We start from the raw sequence: 19,621 nt of genomic DNA, 5'->3' as shown, positions 1-19,621 counted from the left end.
GGAGAGCAGAGGAGAGAAGAGAAAGAGAGAGTTGGCGAACACATGAGAGAAGACAGAGAAACATGAGAGCAGGGCAAGCCACTCACCACCTGGAGTCATCCTCTTGGATCCAACCTTCAGCTGCGGAGAAGACACCGTTCCTGACCAGAGAAACGAGCAGCCTCTGAAAATGGGACCTTTTCTCCCTCGTAACCACAGCTGATCAGGAACCTTTTCTTACAAACCGAACCCTAATTTACGGGGCTTCCCTACCCGGACTCAGGTGGGGCGTGAGCAGAGTCCTCACCAAACCAGACACTTACCTCACCGAGACTGGCGATTGCTCGGCTCCCAGATGGAGGCCTCTTGCCTGGCATCACCAACGGTCACAGGCTCGCTGCTCTCACTCACTTTCCGTCGCATGAGGGCAGGAGACTCTGAGGCTTGACTTCTTTTTCCTTGGTACTAAACCCAGCACAAGGGGAAAAAACAAGGAAGTGACCATCTCAGTCGGCAACGTCTCGTAGGCTCCTCTGTTTGCCTCTCCCACATCTCGCCCTCGGCCCTGCCGCCCTCTTCCCTCCCGTCCACACCGGCCCCACGCGCCGCCCAGAGACCGAGTTCACCCCGCCCGTCCCCGCTCCGCTCTCGCACCCGCTGGGGGTCGTCTCGAGCGTTGTGATTTCGGTGTCGTGTCCTCTGCCGTCTTGTGTGTGTGTCGCGTGTCGGTGTCGTGTGTGATTTCGGTGTCGTGTCGTCTGCCGTCTTGTGTGTCGTGTGACGTGTCGTATGTTGTGTCGTGTGTGTGTGAGACGTCGTGTGTCTCGGTGTCGGTGTCGTGGGCGTGTGAGACGTCGTGTGTGTGAGAAGTCGTGTGTCAGTGTGTGTGCCATCTCTCTGTGTGTGAGACGTCGTGAGTCGGCGGGTGTGTGTGTCAGTGGGTGTGTGTTGTGTATGGTGTGTGGTGTGTGTCTTTGGGCGTGGGCGTGTGTTGTGTTGTGTTTGTGTGTGTGTGTGGGCGTGTCGTGTCGTGTACGGTGTGTGTGTGGGCGTGTGTCATGTCGTGTGTTGTGTGTGTGGCATGTTGTGTGTGGGCGTGTGTCGTGTGTGTGGGCGTGTGTTCTGCGTGTGTTGTGTGGGCGTGTGTGGGTGTGTGTTGTGTTGGCGTGTGTGGGAGTGTGGTGTGTGGGCGTATGTGAGAGAACTGTGTGTGTGTGTGCGTGAGATGTCGTGTGTGTGTGTGTGTGTGAGACGTCGTGTGTCTTGTGTGTGTGTGTCAGTCGTCGTCTGTGGTGTGTGTCGGTGTCGTGTGTGTCAGTGTCATGTGTGTGTGAGACGTCATGTGTCGTGTGTGTCGGTGTCGTGTGTCGTGTGTGTCGGTGTCGTGTGTAAGACGTCGTGTGTGTGAGACGTCATGTGTTGTGTGTGTCGGTGTCGTGTGTGAGACGTCGTGTGTGTGAGTTGGTGTTGTGTGTGTCAGTGTCATGTGTGTCGTGTGTATCGGTTTCATGTGTGTCAGTGTCGTGTGTCGGCATGTGTGTGGTCTGTGTGTGTCGGTGTGTGTGTGTGAGACGTCGTGTGTCGGCGTGTGTGTTTGTGATGGCGTCTGTGAGAGACGTCATGTGTCAGCATGTGTGTGTGGTCTGTGTGTGTGTGTGACGTCATGTGCGAGAGACGTCGTGTGTCGGCGTGTGTGTGTGTGTCGGCATGTGTGGGACATCATGTGTCGTGTGTGTGTGCGGGCGTGCGTGAGAGACGTCGTGTGCCGTGCGTGTGTGTGTCGGCGTGTGTGAGAGACGTGTTTCTGTGTGTGAGACGTTGTGTGTCATGTGGTGTCGTGTGTGTGAGACATGGTTGTGTGTGTGTTGTCTTGAGTGTTTTGTTCAGTGTGTGACGTGTTGTGTGTCAGTGTTGTGTGTGATTTTTGTGTGTGTGACCGGTTGTGTGTCGTGTTCTGCACGCGTGCGACGTGTTGTGCGCGTGCGACGTGCAGTGTACGCCTGACGTGCTGTTTACGTGCGACGCGCGATGCGCAACGTGCCTGCGACGCGCAATGTGTTGTGTGTGCGACATGTGACGTGCTGTCTACAACGTGCGACAGGCTGTGTGCGATGTGTTGTGTGTATAACATGCAACGTGCGGTCTACAACCTGCGACGTGCGATGCACGAGCAACGCTCGAAGTCCTGTGTGCTACGTGTTGTGCGTGTGACCTGTAAAGTGTGACGTGTTGTGCGTGACGTGCGACGTGCTGTGTGTGCGACGTGCTGCGTGTTCCACGTGCAACGTGTCAGTGTCGTGTGTGTGTGTCTCAGTGTTGTGTGTGTCTCAATGTCATGTGTGCCATTTTGTGTCGTGTGCCATTTTGTGTCATGTGTCGTGTTGTGTGCGTCGTGTGTGTGTGACATGTAGTGTGTGCGTGCGCATGACGTGTTGTGCGTATGCATGTGCGCAGTGTGACATGTGTGTGACGTGATACGTGCGACATGCAACAAACTGTGTGTGCGACGTTGTGTGTGCGACATATGTGCAACGTGCTGTGTGTCGTTGAGTGTGTGTGAGACGTGTTGTGGGTCATGTTGAGTGTGAGACATGTGTGTCGTGTTGAGTGTGTGAGTGTGACGTGTTGTGGGTCGTGTTGTGTTGAGTGTGTGTGTGTGACATGTTGTGGGTCGTGTTGTGTTGAGTGTGACATGTTGTGGGTCGTGTTGTGTTGAGTGTGTTTGTGTGTGTGAAATGTTGTGGGTCGTGTGTATGATGTTTTGTGTGTGATGCTTTCCGTGTCGTGTTGTGTGTGTGACTGTGTCATGTGTTATTTTTGTGTGTCGTGTTGTGTGCCGTTTGTGTCATCATGTGTGTGTGACGTGTGTGCGTCCGTGCGTTAGACTTATTGTGCGTGTCCGTGTGGGAAGTGCGAAGTGGGATGGCTCAACTTGCCACCCCCTTCCCCAACACTTTAGCCCCCTGTCGTAAACATGACCCTACCCCCTCCCTAGGGTGCTACTGACACTAAAACGACCTAAAAGACCCCCGACTTACCACTATTGGCTGGCACCCCATTGCCACCCGCACTTCTATGCTGCTGCTGGCCAAACCCTCCCCCCAAATCTAAACCCCACCCCCTACCCGGAACCCAACTGGAACCCTGACCCCATAACCTGCCCCCCAACTCGAAACCCCTGAACCAAAACTGGAGCCCAACCCTCACCCCAACCCCAACCTCCAGCTCTGAACCCAGCCCCTCGAAGCCCGACACCGCTTTAAGCCAGAGCCCAGTTCCCCATTCCCACCCTGGGCAACAACAGTGCAAACCACACCCTCCTGCCCCCCGCCCAGGAATCCTGCTTCTTACCACCCCTTCTTTGGAAATGAACCTTTTCTCCATTTGCATCCCACACACCTTCATTCTCCTTTGAGGGGTTATTTAGTGACAGGGGTCTACACAAGGCAACTCTTTGCTATTCCAGCGTAACAGGACACAGAGAAGTGAAAACAGTGCAAACAACATTCCACGAGTTTTCAGGAGGTTTAAACCCCCAATACAGTTGCACATTGAACAGTCGCTTTGATCTCTACTAACACACACATCCGTTGGCCTGAACACACTCTGACACAAGCTGCTCTTTCAGCGTCACACCTTGTACAAACATTACTGCAACAGCGTGTAGGGCAGCGTGACCCCCGGGGGTCTGTGAGCTGGTTTCAGGGCGTCCGCAGGACCCCGCAGCTTCGCCTCCCCGCCTGTTCCACCCACCGCCTGTGCTTCCCCGGAGGGATCTCCAGACTGTCAGTGCTGCCCGGAGCTTCCCTTCCCTGCCAGGCCTGAGCAACCAGCGCTTGTAACCAGGCCACTCACAGCCTCCCCGCGGGGAGCGTATGGACACAAACCGGCTGGAGAGCAGTTAGGGCAGGAATCCCTGGAGACTCGGGGAGCATCTTCAGCGGATGAGGGTGACACACCCCACAGGAGCTGAATTTCCCACTCGGGTCTAAGTCGTGCCGTGTGGATGGGGCAGCACGGTTGGGAGGCTCTGTTTGCTGCGGTGGATCCACTGGGGGTTGATGTCGTGGGGGTCGAGTGAAGACCCACTAAATTGACAGCAGAGCGCTCCCCGGTCGCCTTTGGGACTACGCCGGGAATGGCAGGAGGAAGGTAAGTTGACCGAAGAGCATCTCCCGTCGACCCAGCCCAGTGTAGACACAGCAGTAAGTCGACCGAAGCGACGTCAAATCCAGCTCTGTTATTCACGCAGAGGGAGCAGCATAACTTAGGACGACTTACTGCGGTAGGATAGAGTCATAAATAGAAAGGGAAGGCTAACCACCTTGAAATCCCTCCTGGCCAGAGGAATAATCCTCTCACCTGTAAAGGGTTAAGAAGCTAGGATAACCTCGCTGGCACCTGACCAAAATGACCAATGAGGAAACAAGATACTTTCAAAAGCTGGGGGGAGGGAGAAACAAAGGGTCTGGGTCTGTCTGTGTGATGCTTTTGCCGGGGACAGAACAGGAATGGCGTCTTAGAACTTAGTAAGTAATCAAGCTAGATATGCCTTAGATTCTGATTCCTTTAAATGGGTGAGAAAATAAGCTGTGCTGAATGGAATGGATATTCCTGTTTTTGTGTCTTTTTGTAACTTAAGGTTTTGCCTAGAGGTATTCTCTATGTTTTGACTCTAATTATCCTGTAACGTATTCACCATCCTGAGTTTACAGAGGTGATTCTTTTTACTTTTTCTTCTATTAAAATTCTTCTTTTAAGAAACTGAATGCTTTTTTATTGTTCTTAAGATCCAAGGGTCTGGGTCTGTGGTCACCTATGCAAATTGGTGAGGATTTTTACCAAACCTTCCCCAGGAAGGGGGGTGCAATGTTTTGGTGAGGATTTGGGGGGGAAAGATGTTTCCAAACGGCTCTTTCCTAATAAAAAACCCGGTTAGACTTTTGGTGGTAGCAGCGAAAGTCCAAGGGCAAAAGGTAAAATAGTTTGTACCTTGGGGAAGTTTTAACCTAAGCTGGTAAAAGTAAGCTGAGGAGGTTTTCATGCAGGTCCCCACATCTGCACCCTAGCGTTCAGAGTGGGGAAGGAACCTTGACAGATAGACACAGTGTGAGGCCTGAGTTTCCCCTGCAGTCTGGATGCTCAAACACCGGCTTGGCAACACAAGTCAGCAAGCCCAGGCCACATAGAGACAGGCTCAGTGTGCAGTGTGGACAGACCCTCAGACAACCCCAGTATCGTCAAATGAGGAAATCCTTCCTGTGTTTTGACTTGCTGGTAGAAGAGCCGAGTGACATTGGAGCTCACCGAGCTTCACTGACAAACGCAGCGCTCCAGCACCTGAGCTCTCGGGCTCCCTGTTGAAAGAAAAGCTGAAGGAGCGACAAAGGTCAAGGAGAGGTGCTCGTCTTTGGCCAAGGGCAGGGAGTCCCACCCTCAAAGCGAGAACATTTCTCTCTTTGTCTGTCTGTGTTGGGGCAGGAGCGATAACACGTCCTCCTGCATTTGCTATTTCAGAGAGTAGTTTCTGGCTGTCTTCTCAAAGACAGGGTGCGAAACAGGCCTCAAACCTGACTGAGTGGAAACAAGAACGATGCAGCTCGACTGAGCCAGCTGAGAATTGAGATGTGCCCCTTTGCTCGAGTGAGGGAATGACCCGTGAGGGGACTGGAAACCTGACCGGCCAATTCTTAACTTGCACTCTCTCAGCATCTTTCCTCTGAGTGCCGTCACGGTAGTTTCAATACTCCAGCACCGGACGCCCTGCCAGCTCTGGGCCCGACAAGCTTTCCTTGGGATTGGATTCTGGAGAGCAGGGGTGCAGGGAAGCAACAGGTGCATGTGACTCCGTGGTGAGGTTTTCCTTGCAAGATGTGTGTGTGAGTCTGTGTGTGTAGGAAGCACTGAGGGTGGCACTCTCACTGAACCCACAGAGGGCGACGGTGGTGGGAGCGAGACAGTAGAAGTATAAAGGGGCAAGGATGGGCATGACGATGATGACTGTGTTGTGTTTCATTCCTTAGATGTGGGGCCACCACCTTTCTCTTTAGCCTTGTAGTATCCCAGGGGTAAAACTAACCATCTGTCCAGCTACAAGGGCGTGTTTGTGTTCATTCCTGCGAGCCACACAGGGGTCTGATGTTGCTACTTCCAATCCTCTGGCTCTGCCGGGAGAAGGGGCAATTCAGGCCATCACTGAGCTGAGGGAGGGAGATGAAATAAGATTGGTCCCAAAGATTGATCCCTGAGGAACTCCACTGGTAACCTCCCTCCAGCCTGACAGTTCACCTTTCAGCAGGACCCGCTATAATCTCCCTGTTAACCATTTCCCTATCCATCTTTCAATTTTCATATTGATCCCCATCTTTGCCAGTTTAACTAATAACTCCCCATGTGGCACCATATCAAACGCCTTCCTGAAATCTTGGTCAATTAGATCCACTGTGTTTCCTTTGTCTAAAAAATCTGTTACTTTCTCAAAGAAGGAGATCAGGTTCGTTTGGCATCATCTACCTTTTGTAAAACCATCTTGTATTTTGTCCCATTTACCATTGACCTCAATGTCCTTAACTACTTTCTCCTTCAAAATTTTTTCCAAGACCATCCATACTACAGATGTCGAACTAACAGGCCCGTAGTTACCCAGATCACTTTTTTCCCCCCTTTCTTAAAAATAGCAACTATGTTCGCAATTCTCCAATCAAACGGTACAACCCCTGAGTTGACAGATTCATTACAAATTCTTGCTAATGGGCTTGCAATGTCATGTGCCAGTTCCTTTAATATTCTTGGATGAAGATTATCTGGGCCCTCCGATTTAGTCCCATTAAGCTGTTCGAGTTTCGCTTCTACCTCAGATATGGTAATATCTACCTCCATCTCCTCCTTCCCATTTGTCATGCTACCATTATCCCTAAGATCCTCATTAGCCTTATTAAAGACTGACGCAAAATATTTGTTTCGATATTGGGCCATGCCTAGATTATCCTTGACCTCCACTCCATCCTCAGTGCTTACCGGTCCCACTTCTTTTTTCTTGGTTTTCTTCTTATTGACATGGCTATAGAACCTTTTACAATTGGTTTTAATTCTCTTTGGAAGGTCCTTCTCACTTTATCCCTTCACGTTCTGACCTCAAGAAGGTAGCTTTCCTTGCTGATCCCTCCCATCTTCCACTCCCTGTATGCTTTCTCCTTTTTCTTAATCACCTCTCCGAGATGCTTGCTCATCCAGCTTGGTCTACAACTCCTGCCTATGAATTTTTCCCCCTTTCTTGGGATGCAGGCTTCTGATAGCTTCTGCAGCTTTGATTTAAAGTAATCCCAGGCCTCCTCTGCCTTTAGATCCCTAAAGTTCTTCAGTCCAATCCACTTGCCTAACTCATTTCCTTCATTTTTCAAAGTCAGCCCTTTTGAAATCAAAAACCCTAGTTGCAGATTTATTTTTTGTTGATCCTTCCGTTCAGTTTGAACTGAATTAGCTCATGATCGCTCGAACCAAGATTGTCCCCTGCAACCATTTCTTCTAGGAGGTCCTCACTTCTCACCAAAACCAAATCTAGAATGGCACCCCCTCTTGTCGGTTCAGCAACTACTTGATGAAGGAATCCATCAGCTATCGCATCTAGGAACATCTGAGCCCGATTATTATTACTAGCACTCGTCCTCCAGTCTACATCTGGGAGGTTAACGTCTCCCATGATCACGCAGTTTCCATTCGTATTTACTTCATTAAAAACATTAAAGAGGACTCTATCCATATCCACATTAGATCCCGACGGTCTCTAGCACACTCCAAGCACTATCCCAGGGGAGGCTCGAGTCCTTTTCTTCCCCAATGTCATTTTTGCCCAGACGGACTCTGTCTTATCCATTCCATCGCTGATTTCTTTACATTCTACCTCCTCATTGATAGACAATGCTACTCCACCACCTTTACCTTTATTTCGGTCTTTCCTAAACAGCACATACCCTTCAATACCCGTAGTCCAGTCATGACGACTATTCCACCCTGTTTCTGTTATCCCTAGAATATCTGGTTTCACTTCCTGCACCAGTAGCTCTAGTTCCTCCATTTTGTTACCTAGGCTCCTCGCATTAGTGTACAAATATCTTCATTTTTGCTGTTTGGCCTCGCTCACGTTCTTTACCCAATGAGGCACGGTCATTCTACAGCCAGTAGAACCTATTAGACTGGTATCCACACTGCCCTTCCTCCTTATAGCCATTCTCCTACCCACGGCTGTATCCTTTCTTACTTTGTTTTCTTCCCTCTCAAGGCTAAAATCCGGCGTGGAGATTACCTGGACATCCCCCAACCAACCATCTCCCCCAGATTCCTAGTTGAAAGCTCTCTTAATCAGGTGTGCCAGTCTCCATCCTGGAAGTCTGTTTCCTTCCCTACTCAGATGAAGTCCATCCCGACAGAACTGTCCTCTGTCCATGAATGCCTCCCAGTGGCCAGACATCCCAAAGCCCTCCTTCTAGCACCACTGCCTGAGCCCTCTATTGATAGTCATAATTTTGTCACGCCTTTGTTGCCCTTCTCCTGGCCTGGTTACAGGTCTGTCTATTCTTCTCAGTAAAGAGTCCCCGATCACGTAGACCTTCCTTTCCATGATGACGATGCTATTCTCCAGTCTATCCCCTGTTCCCTCTGGCTGCAAGTTCTTTCCATTCCTATTCTCCCTTGTAATCCTCTTCAACCCATCCTGTATCCTTCTGGGGCTCATATTTGGTGTAGTCTCCATTGACTTTTCCCCTTTTCCTATAGGACTAGCCGCTCTTCTCTTCTTCCTTGCCCCTCCACCTTCAGTGACTACCTGCTGAGCCCCTTCTTCATTTTCCAACTCTCAAAACCTATTCCTGAGCTCTATTTCTCCTTCACTAGCCTGTCTTTCCTCTGCCTGGTTCTTTTCGTCACATGCTTCCACTGACCACTTTCCTCACCCAGCTGTCTCCCCTCAGAATTCCCCAGTCCTGCTTCCATCTGCAAGTCTGAGCTTTTCCCTTCAGATACCTCATGTCTTTGCTCCATCATCTGCTCAAACCCCTTTCTAAACTCAATCAGACTTTCCACCTGCATCTCCAAACCTCAGATCTTCTCCTCCATCAGCTCGAGCAGACGGCATTTCATGCAGACAAAACTCTTACCAGGTCCCCCCTCCAGGATCATGGACATACGGCAGGTTCCACATCCAGTCATCTTCATTGTGTCTTCCATGACAGGCCCAACAAAGAAAGGAACAGAACGCCACCAGCCACCACCTTCAGCCCTGAACTAAAAGATCTCCAGGGCAGGATCAAGTGGAGTTCCTTAGGGATCAATCTTATTTCATCTTTTTATTGCTGATCTCGGCACAAAAGGTGGGAGTGTGCTAATCAAGTTTGCCGATGATCCAAAGCTGGGAGGTATTGCTAATTTAGAGAGATACCGGGATATCGTACAGGAAGATTTGGATGACCTTATAAACTGGAGTAATAGTAATAGGATGAAATTGAATCATGAGAAGTGTAAGGTCATGCATTTAGGGATTAATAACAAGGATTTTAGTTATAAACTGGGGACACATCAATTAGAAGTAACGGAGGAGGAGAAGGACCTTGGAGTATTGGTTGATCATAGGATGACTATGAGCCGCCAATGTGATATGGCCGTGAAAAAAGCTAATGCGGTCTTGGGATGCATCAGGCGAGGTATTTCCAGTCGAGATAAGGAGGTTTTAGTACCGTTCTACAAGGCACTGGTGAGACCTCACCTGGAATACTGTGTGAAGTTCTGGTCTCCCATGTTTAAGAAGGATGAATTGAAACTGGAAGAAGTACAGAGAAGGGCTACTAGGATGATCCGAGGAATGGAAAACCTGTCTTATGAAAGGAGACTCAAGGAGCTTGGCTTGTTTAGCCTAACTAAAAGAAGGTTGAGGGGAGATAGGATTGCTCTCTATAAATATATCAGAGGGATAAATACCAGAGAGGGAGAGGAATTAAAATTTAAGCTCAGTACCAATGTGGACACAAGAACAAATGGCTATAAACTGGTCACTGGGAAGTTTAGACTTGAAATTAGACGAAGGTTTCTAACCATCAGAGGAGTGAAGTTTTGGAATAGCCTTCCAAGGGAAGCAGTGGGGGCAAAAGACCTATCTGGCTTTAAGATTAAACTCGGTAATTTTATGGAGGAGATGGTATGATGGGATAACATGATTTTGGCAATTAACTGATCTGTAAATATTCATGGTTAATAGGCCCAATGGCTGTGATGGGATGTTAGATGGGGTGGGATCTGAGTTATTACAGAGAATTCTTTCCTGGGTATCTGGTTGGTGAATCTTGCCCAAATGCTCAGGGTTTAGCTGTTGCCATAATTGGGATCAGGAAGGAATTTTCCTGCAGGGCAGATTGGAAGAGGCCCTGGACGTTTTTCGCCTTCCTCTATAGCATGGGGCACGGGTCACTGGCTGGAGGATTTTCTGCTCCTTGAGCTCTTCAAATCCTGATTTGAGGACTTCAATGGCTCAGACATAGGTGAGAGGTTTTGCGCAGGAGTGAGATTCTGTGGCTTGCCTTGTGCAGGAGGTCAGACTAGATGATCATGATGGTCCCTTCTGACCTCAATATCTATGAATCTATGAATTAAAAACAGGGAGATTATAGCGGGTCCTGCTGAAAGGTGAACTGTCAGGCTGGAGGGAGGTTACCAGTGGAGTTCCTTAGGGATCAAGGATCTACAATCTATTCTGAAGGACGATCCCTCAATCTCACAGATCTTGGGAGACAGGCAAGTCCTCGCTTACAGACAGCCCCCCAATCTGAAGCAAATACTCACCAGCAACCACATAACAAAAACACTAACCCAGGAACCTATCCTTGCAACAAACCCATTGCCAACTCTGTCCACATATCTAGTCTAGGGACACCATCCTAGGACCTAATCATATCAGCCACACCATCAAATGTGCCCAAATACATAGTTAGTCTCTAAGGTGCCAGAACTACTCCTCGTTTTGTTTTGTTTTTTGTTGTTGTTGTTTTTTGCTGATACAGACTAACACGGCTACCACTCTGAACTAAATGATTGCATCTCTCCCCACAATAGATCTAGAAGCACAGAGAACACCCTGGAGACCAGGCCTTTAAACGTTAGGAAACATCAGAGTTAAGGTGACGTGTACATACTTTGCGCAGTGCTGTTGTGCATGTGTGTTATGATACAGACTCACAAGTGTGGCCTTGGGGTCAATTCCCTGCCCCCCACAGCATCAATTTCCTCCAGACTCCCAAGGGAAGTGGTGCTTCCTCCATCCCTTGATGAGATGCCTTTCTCGAGTCTGCTTTGGTCCAAAACTCGCTACTGCGCCATGCAGGAGGCCTGTGATGTGTAGGGGGGCCAGATGAGATGATCTAACAGTCTCTTCTGGCCTTCAAGTCTCCAAATCTCTGCAAAACCGAGTGCGGCACATTGAGCATCCTCTGATGGTTCCACGTGTGGCCTGCGTGAACCCTTGCACGACCACTGAGTGTGTGGGGGTGACCCAGGGGGAGCAGCTCAAACACGCACAGGAGCCGGCTCGGGGCAGGACATGAGCCCTGCAGGGCAGGGGTGGGGGTGGCAGTGACATCACAAGGGCCTTTTGCAGCACTCAGCTGATTGGTCAAAGGCGGTTGGGAGGCGGTGACCTCACAGAGAGTCCACGACAACGGCCAGGGAGGACAGGCTGCAGGGCAGGGGGATCTCAGAGACCCCGGGTCTTTGCTGCAGGGAGTCTCCTTCCTGAGGTGTCTCCTTGAGGACTGAGAGAGAATTCAGGTTCATGTATGTCTGATATCTGCTGGGAGAGCAATACAGCGGTGCACAGACAATCCAGGAAGTTTTTGGAAACTGTAGGGGACAATTTCTTGGTGCAAGTGCTGGAGGAACCAACTAGGGACAGAGCTCTTCTTGACCTGCTGCTCACAAACCGGGAAGAATTAGTAGGGGAAGCAAAAGTGGATGGGAACCTGGGAGGCAGTGACCATGAGATGGTCAAGTTCAGGATCCTGACACAAGGAAGAAAGGAAGCAGCAGAATACAGACCCTGGACTTCAGAAAAGCAGACTTTGACTCCCTCTGGGAACTGATGGGCAGGATCCCCTGGGAGAATAACATGAGGGGGAAAGGAGTCCAGGAGAGCTGGCTGTATTATAAAGAATCCTTATTGAGGTTACAGGGACAAACCATCCCGATGTGTAGAAAGAATAGTAAATATGGCAGGCGACCAGCTTGGCTTAACAGTGAAATCCTTGATGATCTTAAACACAAAAAAGAGGCTTCAAGAAGTGGAAGATTGGACAAATGACCAGGGATGAGTATATAAATATTGCTCGGGCATGTAGGAATGAAATCAGGAAGGCTAAATCACACCTGGAGTTGCAGCTAGCGAGGGATGTTAAGAGTAACAAGAAGGGTTTCTTCAGGTATGTTAGCAACAAGAAGAAAGTCAAGGAAAGTGTGGGCCCCTTACTGAATGAGGGAGGCAATCTAGTGACAGAGGATGTGGAAAAAGCTAATGTACTCAATGATTTTTTTGCCTCTGTCTTCACGAACAAGGTGAGCTCCCAGACTATTGCACTGGGCAGCACAGCATGGGGAGGAGGTGACCAGCCCTCTGTGAAGAAAGAAGTGGTTCGGGACTATTTAGAAAAGCTGGACGTGCACAAGTCCATGGGGCCGGATGCGTTGCATCCGAGAGTGCGAAAGGAGTTGGCGTATGTGATTGCAGAGCCATTGGCCATTATCTTTGAAAACTCCTGGCAATTGGGGAAGTCCCGGACGACTGGAAAAAGGCTAATGTAGTGCCCATCTTTAAAAAAGGGAAGAAGGAGGATCCTGGGAACTACAGGCCAGGCAGCCTCACCTCAGTCCCTGGAAAAATCATGGAGCAGGTCCTCAAGGAATCAATTCTGAAGCACTTAGAAAGTGATCAGGAACAGTCAGCATGGATTCACCAAGGACAAGTCATGCCTGACTAATCTAATTGCCTTCTGTGACAAGATAACTGGTTCTGTGGATGAAGGGAAAGCAGTGGATGTGTTGTTCCTTGACTTTAGCAAAGCTTTTGACACGGTCTCCCACAGTATTCTTGCCAGCAAGTTAAAGAAGTATGGGCTGGATGAATGGACTATAAGGTGGATAGAAAGTTGGCTAGATCGTCGGGGTCAACGGGTAGTGATCAATGGCTCCATGTCTCGTTGGCAGCCGGTATCAAGCAGAGTGCCCCAAGGGTCGGTCCTGGGGCCGGTTTTGTTCAATATCTTCATAAATGATCTGGAGGATGGTGTGGATTGCACCCTCAGCAAGTTTGCAGACGACACTAAACTGGGAGGAGAGGTAGATACCCTGGAGAGTAGGGATAGGATCCAGAGGGCCCTAGACAACTTAGAGGATTGGGCCAAAACAAATCTGATGAGGTTCAACAAGGACAAGTGCAGAGTCCTGCACTTAGGATGGAAGAATCCCATGCACTGCTATAGATTAGGGACCGAATGGCTAGGCAGCAGTTCTGCAGAAAAGGACCTAGGGGTTACAGTGGATGAGAAGCTGGATATGAGTCAACAGTGTGCCCTTGTTGCCAAGAAGGCCAATGGCATTTTGGGCTGTATAAGTAGGGGCATTGCCAGCAGATCGAGGGACGTGATCGTTCCCCTCTATTCGACATTGGTGAGGCCTCATCTGGAATACTGTGTCCAGTTTTGGGTGCCACGCTACAAGAAGGATGTGGAAAAACTGGAAAGCATCGAGTGGAGGGCAACAAAAATGATTAGGGGACTGGAACACGTGACTTATGAGGAGAGGCTGAGGGAACTGGGATTGTTTAGTCTGCAGAAGAGAAGAGTGAGGGGGGATTTGATAGCTGCTTTCAACTCCCTGAAAGGGGGTTCCAAAGAGGATGGATCTAGACTGTTCTCAGTGGTAGCAGATGACAGAACGAGGAGTAATGGTCTCAAGTTGCAGTGAGGGAGGTTTCGGTTGGATATTAGGAAAAACTTTTTCACGAGGAGGGTGGTGAAACACTGGAATGGGTTACCTAGGGAGGTGCTGGAATCTCCATCCTTAGAGGTTTTTAAGGCCAGCCTTGACAAAGCCCTGGCTGGGATGATTTAGATGGGGATCGGTCCTGCTTTGAGCAGGGGGTTGGACTAGATGACCTCCTGAGATCCCTTCCAACCCTGATATTCTATGATTCTATGAAAATGGCAGGTGAAATTCAATGTGGATAAATGCAAAGTAATGCACACTGGAAAACATAATCTGAACTATACATATCAAATGATGGGGTCTAAATTAGCTGTTGCCACTCAAGAAAGAGATCGTGGAGTCACTGTGGAGAGTTCTCTGAAAACATCCACTCAATGTGCAGCAGCAGTCAAAAAAGCGAACAGAATGTTGGGAATCATTTGGAAAGGGATAGATCATAAAAAAAATCTGATTGCCTCCATATAAATCCATGGGATGCCCACATCGTGGATACAGTGTGCAGATGTGGTCACCCCATCAGAAAAAGGCGACAAACGTGATATTGGGTATAGAACAGCTTCCATAGGAAGAGAGATAAATAAGACTGGAACTTTTCAGCTTGGAAAAGAGACGACTAAGGGGGCTATGATCGAGGTCCATAAAGTCATGACTGGTGTGGAGAAAGTGAATCCGGAAGTGTTATTTACCCCCTTCACATAACACAAGAATTAGGGATCACCAGATGAAATTAATAGGCAGCAGGTGTAATACAAACAAAAGGAAGTATTTCTTCACACAACGCACAGTCAACCTGTGGAACTCCTTGCCAGAGGATGATGTGAAGGCCAAGAGTATAAAAGGGTTAAAAAAAGAACTAGATAAGTTCATGGAGGACAGGTCCATTAATGGCTATTAGCCAGGATGGGTAAGGAATGGTGTCCCTGGCCTCTGTTTGTCAGAGGGTGGAGATGGATGGCAGGAGAGAGATCACTTGATCATTACCTGTTAGGTTCACTCCCTCTGGGGCACCGGGCATTGGCCTATGTCTGAAGACAGGATACTGGGCTAGATGCACCTTTGGTCTGACCCAGTATGGCTGTTCTTATATTCTGAATAAATTTATGGTAAATTGTGTGCACAGCTGGGGCCCTGTCTCCCACCTGCACCTTGGACACATTCCCCCTGCCCCCCCCTTGTACCTCCAGCTTCAGCTCCTGCATCTCCTATAGCCCTAGCCCTTCTCCTGCCCCACCCTCCCCCATAACATCCCCCTCCTGCTCCTCACATCCCCCTCCAGCTCTGCCCTTCCTCCTGGGCCCCCTTTCCTTCTTCACACTCCCCTTCAGCCCCCCCATGACCCCAATACACTCTCCCTGTCTGCTCCCCTACTCCTCACACACTCCAGCTCCCCCCCACACACACACCCCGGCCATCCTTGCCCCACTTCTCCTCCTACTCCAACCACCCTTTCTCCCCGGGCAGGCTGTTCTGTGGGCCATTCCGCAGGTCTCCCTCCCACAGGAGCGCTCCTGCCTCTCGTGTATCGCCAGGGGCTCCCTGGCAGGGTCTGGTTGGGTCTGACCTCCCTGCCCCCAATCTCCCTCCCTCAGGCCTGCACACCAGGCGCGTATTGAACACGGTGGTGTCCGAGCCCGGCCCGGGGCTGCCCTGGTTCAGCCGTGTTGGGTACGTGGACGATCAGGCCATCTTCGTCTACGCCAGCGGGATGCAGAGCGTGGAGCCTCGCACAGCGTGGATGGCGCAGAACGAGGGTCCGGAGTTCTGGGACTTTCGGCTCTTTTGGTCACGGCGCTGGGAGGCCTGGTTCAACGCGAGTCTGAACACCCAACGCTATGGGGGGCAGGTCCCCAGCCCAGGTGTCTGGTCTGAGCCACGTGAACCCCACTGACACAAGATGCTGCCATGGGTCCATGGTGCTCCATTGGGCGGGGCGGGGGGGGAGCACCTCCCAGGGAGCCCAAGACAGTGGTTGGGGGGGGGTCTCTTTGCTATGGAGTCTAGAAGGAGCTGGGGGCTGAAGGCATCATTGAGAAGGGGGAGTGTGGGCAGGGAGGTCCCTGGCTAACTGTCTCTCTCCTGCCTAACCCCACTCCTGGTGGGCGCAGGATGAGGCCCAGCAGCTCACGTCCCTGCATGCCATCTACCCCACGTGTCTCGCTGCACACCAGAGAGGGCAGGACACACTGGAGCCGCACTGCTGCAAGGTGGCTGTGGTGGAGAGGATTGTGGTGAGCAAGACACGGCGCCCGGCAGCTGGAGCCAGCTGGGGGATGGCTGGTGCTGGAGGGGCAGCTGAGGGCAGGGATTGCTGGGGTGAAGATAGGGGAGAAGAGACGGGAGAAATAGTGGGCAGGAATTGGAGGAGTGGGAGGCAGGAGGGGGGATCCTGGTGGCTGGGTGGGGTGCTGGCTGTGTAATCTTCTCATTGGAAAGTGTCAGTGAGGCCCGAATCTCACACGCTCCTTTGTCTCCTTTGGGTTTCACAGGAGCTCATTGAGGAGCTTCCTGATGACTCTCCACCCGGCGCCATCCTGGCCAACTGCCTGATTGCTGTGGGCAACCTCAGGTACCGAGACTCTCTTGCCCAGTTCCCCTCACGCCAGTGCTGCTCAGGTCCATGGCTGGGAGTCACTGTCCCTCCCACTCCCAGGTCACCTCCAGAGGGTGAGTCCTCTGGCAGAGGTGACGGGAAGGTTCACACGCTCCTGGCTGGGCTGTTCTTTTCATTCCAGTAACAGTGCAATGGCTTTTGGGAGAGGCTGACTCCCAGGATCAGATACAGGAGGGGCAGCAGGGTCCAGGGAACAGGCGCTATTCCTGCCCTGCCACTGTCTGTCTGGGAAACCTTGGCCTTATCATTCCCTGGCTTGGTGCCTCAGTTTGCATTCTCGCCAGCCTCTGCCTATTTCCCTGCAGTTTCACGTCCGTGCTGGTGCCAGTCCCACCCCTGCACTGCACAGTCTAATCCCGGCTCCTCTCTCTCTTGCCAGCACCATGACACCCGCCCTGGAGCCAGAGCTGGAGACCCACCTCCTTCGTGCTGCCCTTCATGCCGTGTTCGCCCTGAGCATGGAGAAGGACCCCACCCAAGCCCAGGTAGATCATGCTAAAGTCATGGCTTGAAGAGCTAGTTGTCATCCTGCCACGAATCCTTGCTAATTGCCTGCAGTGGGATGTGAATGAGAGAGGCCAGGATATGTGTTTGGGGGTCTCACCACTGCTTCCCACAGACCCCTCTTCCTATCCTGTGGCAGGTGTAGCCCCAGTTTCCCTAACTCTGACCCATGACTCTCCCTTGCTTTGCAGGATCTGCATAGGGTCTTGCCAGACATCCTGGATGCCATGCTGGGGAATCTGCTGGCAGAGTCCCCAGGCACCAACAGGCTCCACTACATCTTGGAGGTGAGTGTGATGAGAGGGGTGGGGGCAATTTTACCTTAACTCTTAGATCCATTTTCCAGTCTGTCCTCCTAGCTGGGCCCGCAGTGGGCCATCCTTGGTCAGGGCAGTTAGTGCAATGCAGTGTCAGGCCCTTCCTCCTGGAAGGACAGAGGAAGGAGCTGGGACTTCAAGCCAGAGGTCTGCCTGGTTCTGTTCAGCGCTAACCACAGGGCCCCTGGCTGGCTTGGGGAGCGAGAGTCTGAACCCCTCCTGTGAGATCCAGAAGACGGTCCTCAGAGAAGAGTCACAGGCTCGTTCCTAGAGAACCAGGAGGACCCCACACAATCAGCCCTGAGATTCCTGGGGGGATTGTGCTCACACTCAGTCCCTTCACCCAACCCAGGACTTGAGAGCCAGGGAGGGGGAAGGGGTCTGTCTCTTTCCTGGTAAGCTGTTCAGGAATCAGGAGTTCAGGGAGGATGGGAGCAGCCCCAACACCGAGCATTGTCCCAATCTAGAGAGACAGTGACAAGTTGTGACCTGCAGGACACAACCATCATCCTGGGGCAACAATCCCCTTCGGAAGCTCTGCAATCAATGAACTAGATGTTCCACCCCACACACAATGTCTCAGCCCCCTGGGGATGGGGAGGGGCTCATTAGCACAACACATGCACCTACCCATTGATCCTGAGCTGCCTCCTTTCCCCACAGCACATTAACTACTGGATCGTGCCCAGGGTGTCGCGAGAGAGAGCCAGGGCCCTTAGGAGCAGCATGGCCCTGCTCAGATCCACCATCACCCTCCCTGCGTTCGACGACAGTGGCCACTGACCCCAGGCTCCTGGCCCCAGGCGTAGGTGGGCTGGAGCAGGTCTGGGGAGTCAGGCAGCGGTAACAGGAGCTAGCGAACAGAGCTGTAGACAGGGGGGTTTGAGGGGGAGTTTGTCAGGGGAGTTTGTCTTGTGGGGCTTGTGTTTTGCTGTGGGGGGTGGGTTTTGGTGGGGTTTGTGTTTCCCAGATTAACAGGACTTAGGTGGGAAGGGTCTGACAGACACAGAGGCAGCACGTTGTAAGGAGAGTGGTCACTTGGGATAGGCTATTACCAGCAGGAGAGTGAGTTTGTGTGTGTGGTTTTTGGAGGGGGGTGAGGGGGTGAGAGAACCTGGATTTGTGCAGGAAATGGCCCACCTTGATTATCATACACATTGTGAAGAGAGTGGTCACTTTGGATGGGCTATTACCAGCAGGAGAGTGAGTTTGGGTGGGGGGGGGGGGGGGGAGGGTGAGAAAACCTGGATTTGTGCTGGAAATGGCCCAACTTGATGATCACTTTAGATAAGCTATTACCAGCAGGAGAGTGGGGTGGGAGGAGGTATTGTTTCATGGTGTCTGTGTATATAATGTCTTCTGCAGTTTCCACAGTATGCATCCGATGAAGTGAGCTGTAGCTCACGAAAGCTCATGCTCAAATAAATTGGTTAGACTCTAAGGTGCCACAAGTACTCCTTTTCTTTTTACAGAGGCAGCAGTGGGAGTGACCCATGTAGCAGAAGACACAAGGAGGATGACTGGATGTGGAAGCTGTGGTATGTCCATAATCCTGGAGGGGGCACCTGGTAAGAGTTTTGTCTGCGTGAAATGCCGTCTGCTAGAGCTGATGGAGGAAAAGATCCGAGGTTTGGAGGTGCAGATGGAAAGTCTGGTAGAGTTTAGGAAGGGGTTTGAGCAGATTATGGAGCAAAGACATGAGGTATCTGAAGGGAAAAGCTCAGACTTGCAGATGGAAGCAGGACTGAGGAATTCTGAGGGGAGACTGCTGGGTGAGGAAAGTGGTCAGTGGAAGCATGTGACTAAAAGAACCAGGCAGAGGAAAAGACGGGCTAGTGAAGGAGAAATAGAGCTTAAGAATAGGCATGCAGAGTTGGAAAATGAAGAAGGGGCTCAGCAGGTAGTCACTGAAGGTGGAAGGGCAAGGAAGAAGAGAAGAGCGGCTAGTCCTATAGGAAAAGGGGAAGAGTTAATGGAGATTACACCAAATATGAGCCCCAGGAGGATACAGGATGGGTTAAAGAGGATTCCAAGGGAGAATAGGAATGGAAAGAACTTGCAGCCAGAGGGAACAGGAGATAGACTGGAGAATAGCACCGTCACTAGGAAAAGACAGGTCTATGTGATTGGGGACTCTTTACTGAGAAGAATAGATAGGCCTGTAACCAGAGCTGATCTGGAGAATAGGAGGGTG

At 50.9% G+C, this 19,621-nt stretch overlaps 1 protein-coding gene and 1 long non-coding RNA gene across 2 annotated transcripts; one reads left to right on the top strand and one right to left on the bottom strand.

Annotated features, from left to right (window-relative positions):
- Positions 1-6,295, bottom strand: LOC122465612. Its single transcript, XR_006290585.1, has 3 exons — positions 6,059-6,295; positions 5,287-5,336; positions 1-444 (listed from the first exon to the last, which is right to left on the bottom strand). It is a non-coding gene; the product is annotated as an uncharacterized LOC122465612 (long non-coding RNA).
- A 9,698-nt stretch (positions 6,296-15,993) lies between these two features.
- LOC122465602 (maestro heat-like repeat-containing protein family member 1) lies at positions 15,994-18,391 on the top strand. The gene is made up of 5 exons (XM_043545714.1): positions 15,994-16,223; positions 16,482-16,659; positions 16,986-17,091; positions 17,302-17,397; positions 18,091-18,391. The coding sequence occupies exons 2-5, from the start codon at positions 16,613-16,615 to the stop codon at positions 18,208-18,210; spliced, it is 369 nt and encodes a 122-aa protein (XP_043401649.1). The 5' UTR covers positions 15,994-16,223; positions 16,482-16,612; the 3' UTR covers positions 18,211-18,391.
- The last annotated feature ends 1,230 nt before the right edge of the window (positions 18,392-19,621 follow it).

The sequence above is a fragment of the Chelonia mydas genome, chromosome 4, assembly GCF_015237465.2.
Source record: "Chelonia mydas isolate rCheMyd1 chromosome 4, rCheMyd1.pri.v2, whole genome shotgun sequence".
In the NCBI taxonomy this organism is placed as follows: Eukaryota; Metazoa; Chordata; order Testudines; family Cheloniidae; genus Chelonia; species Chelonia mydas.
The sequence above is the reverse complement of the archived record's forward strand: the minus strand, read 5'-3'. Positions and strand labels throughout refer to the sequence as shown.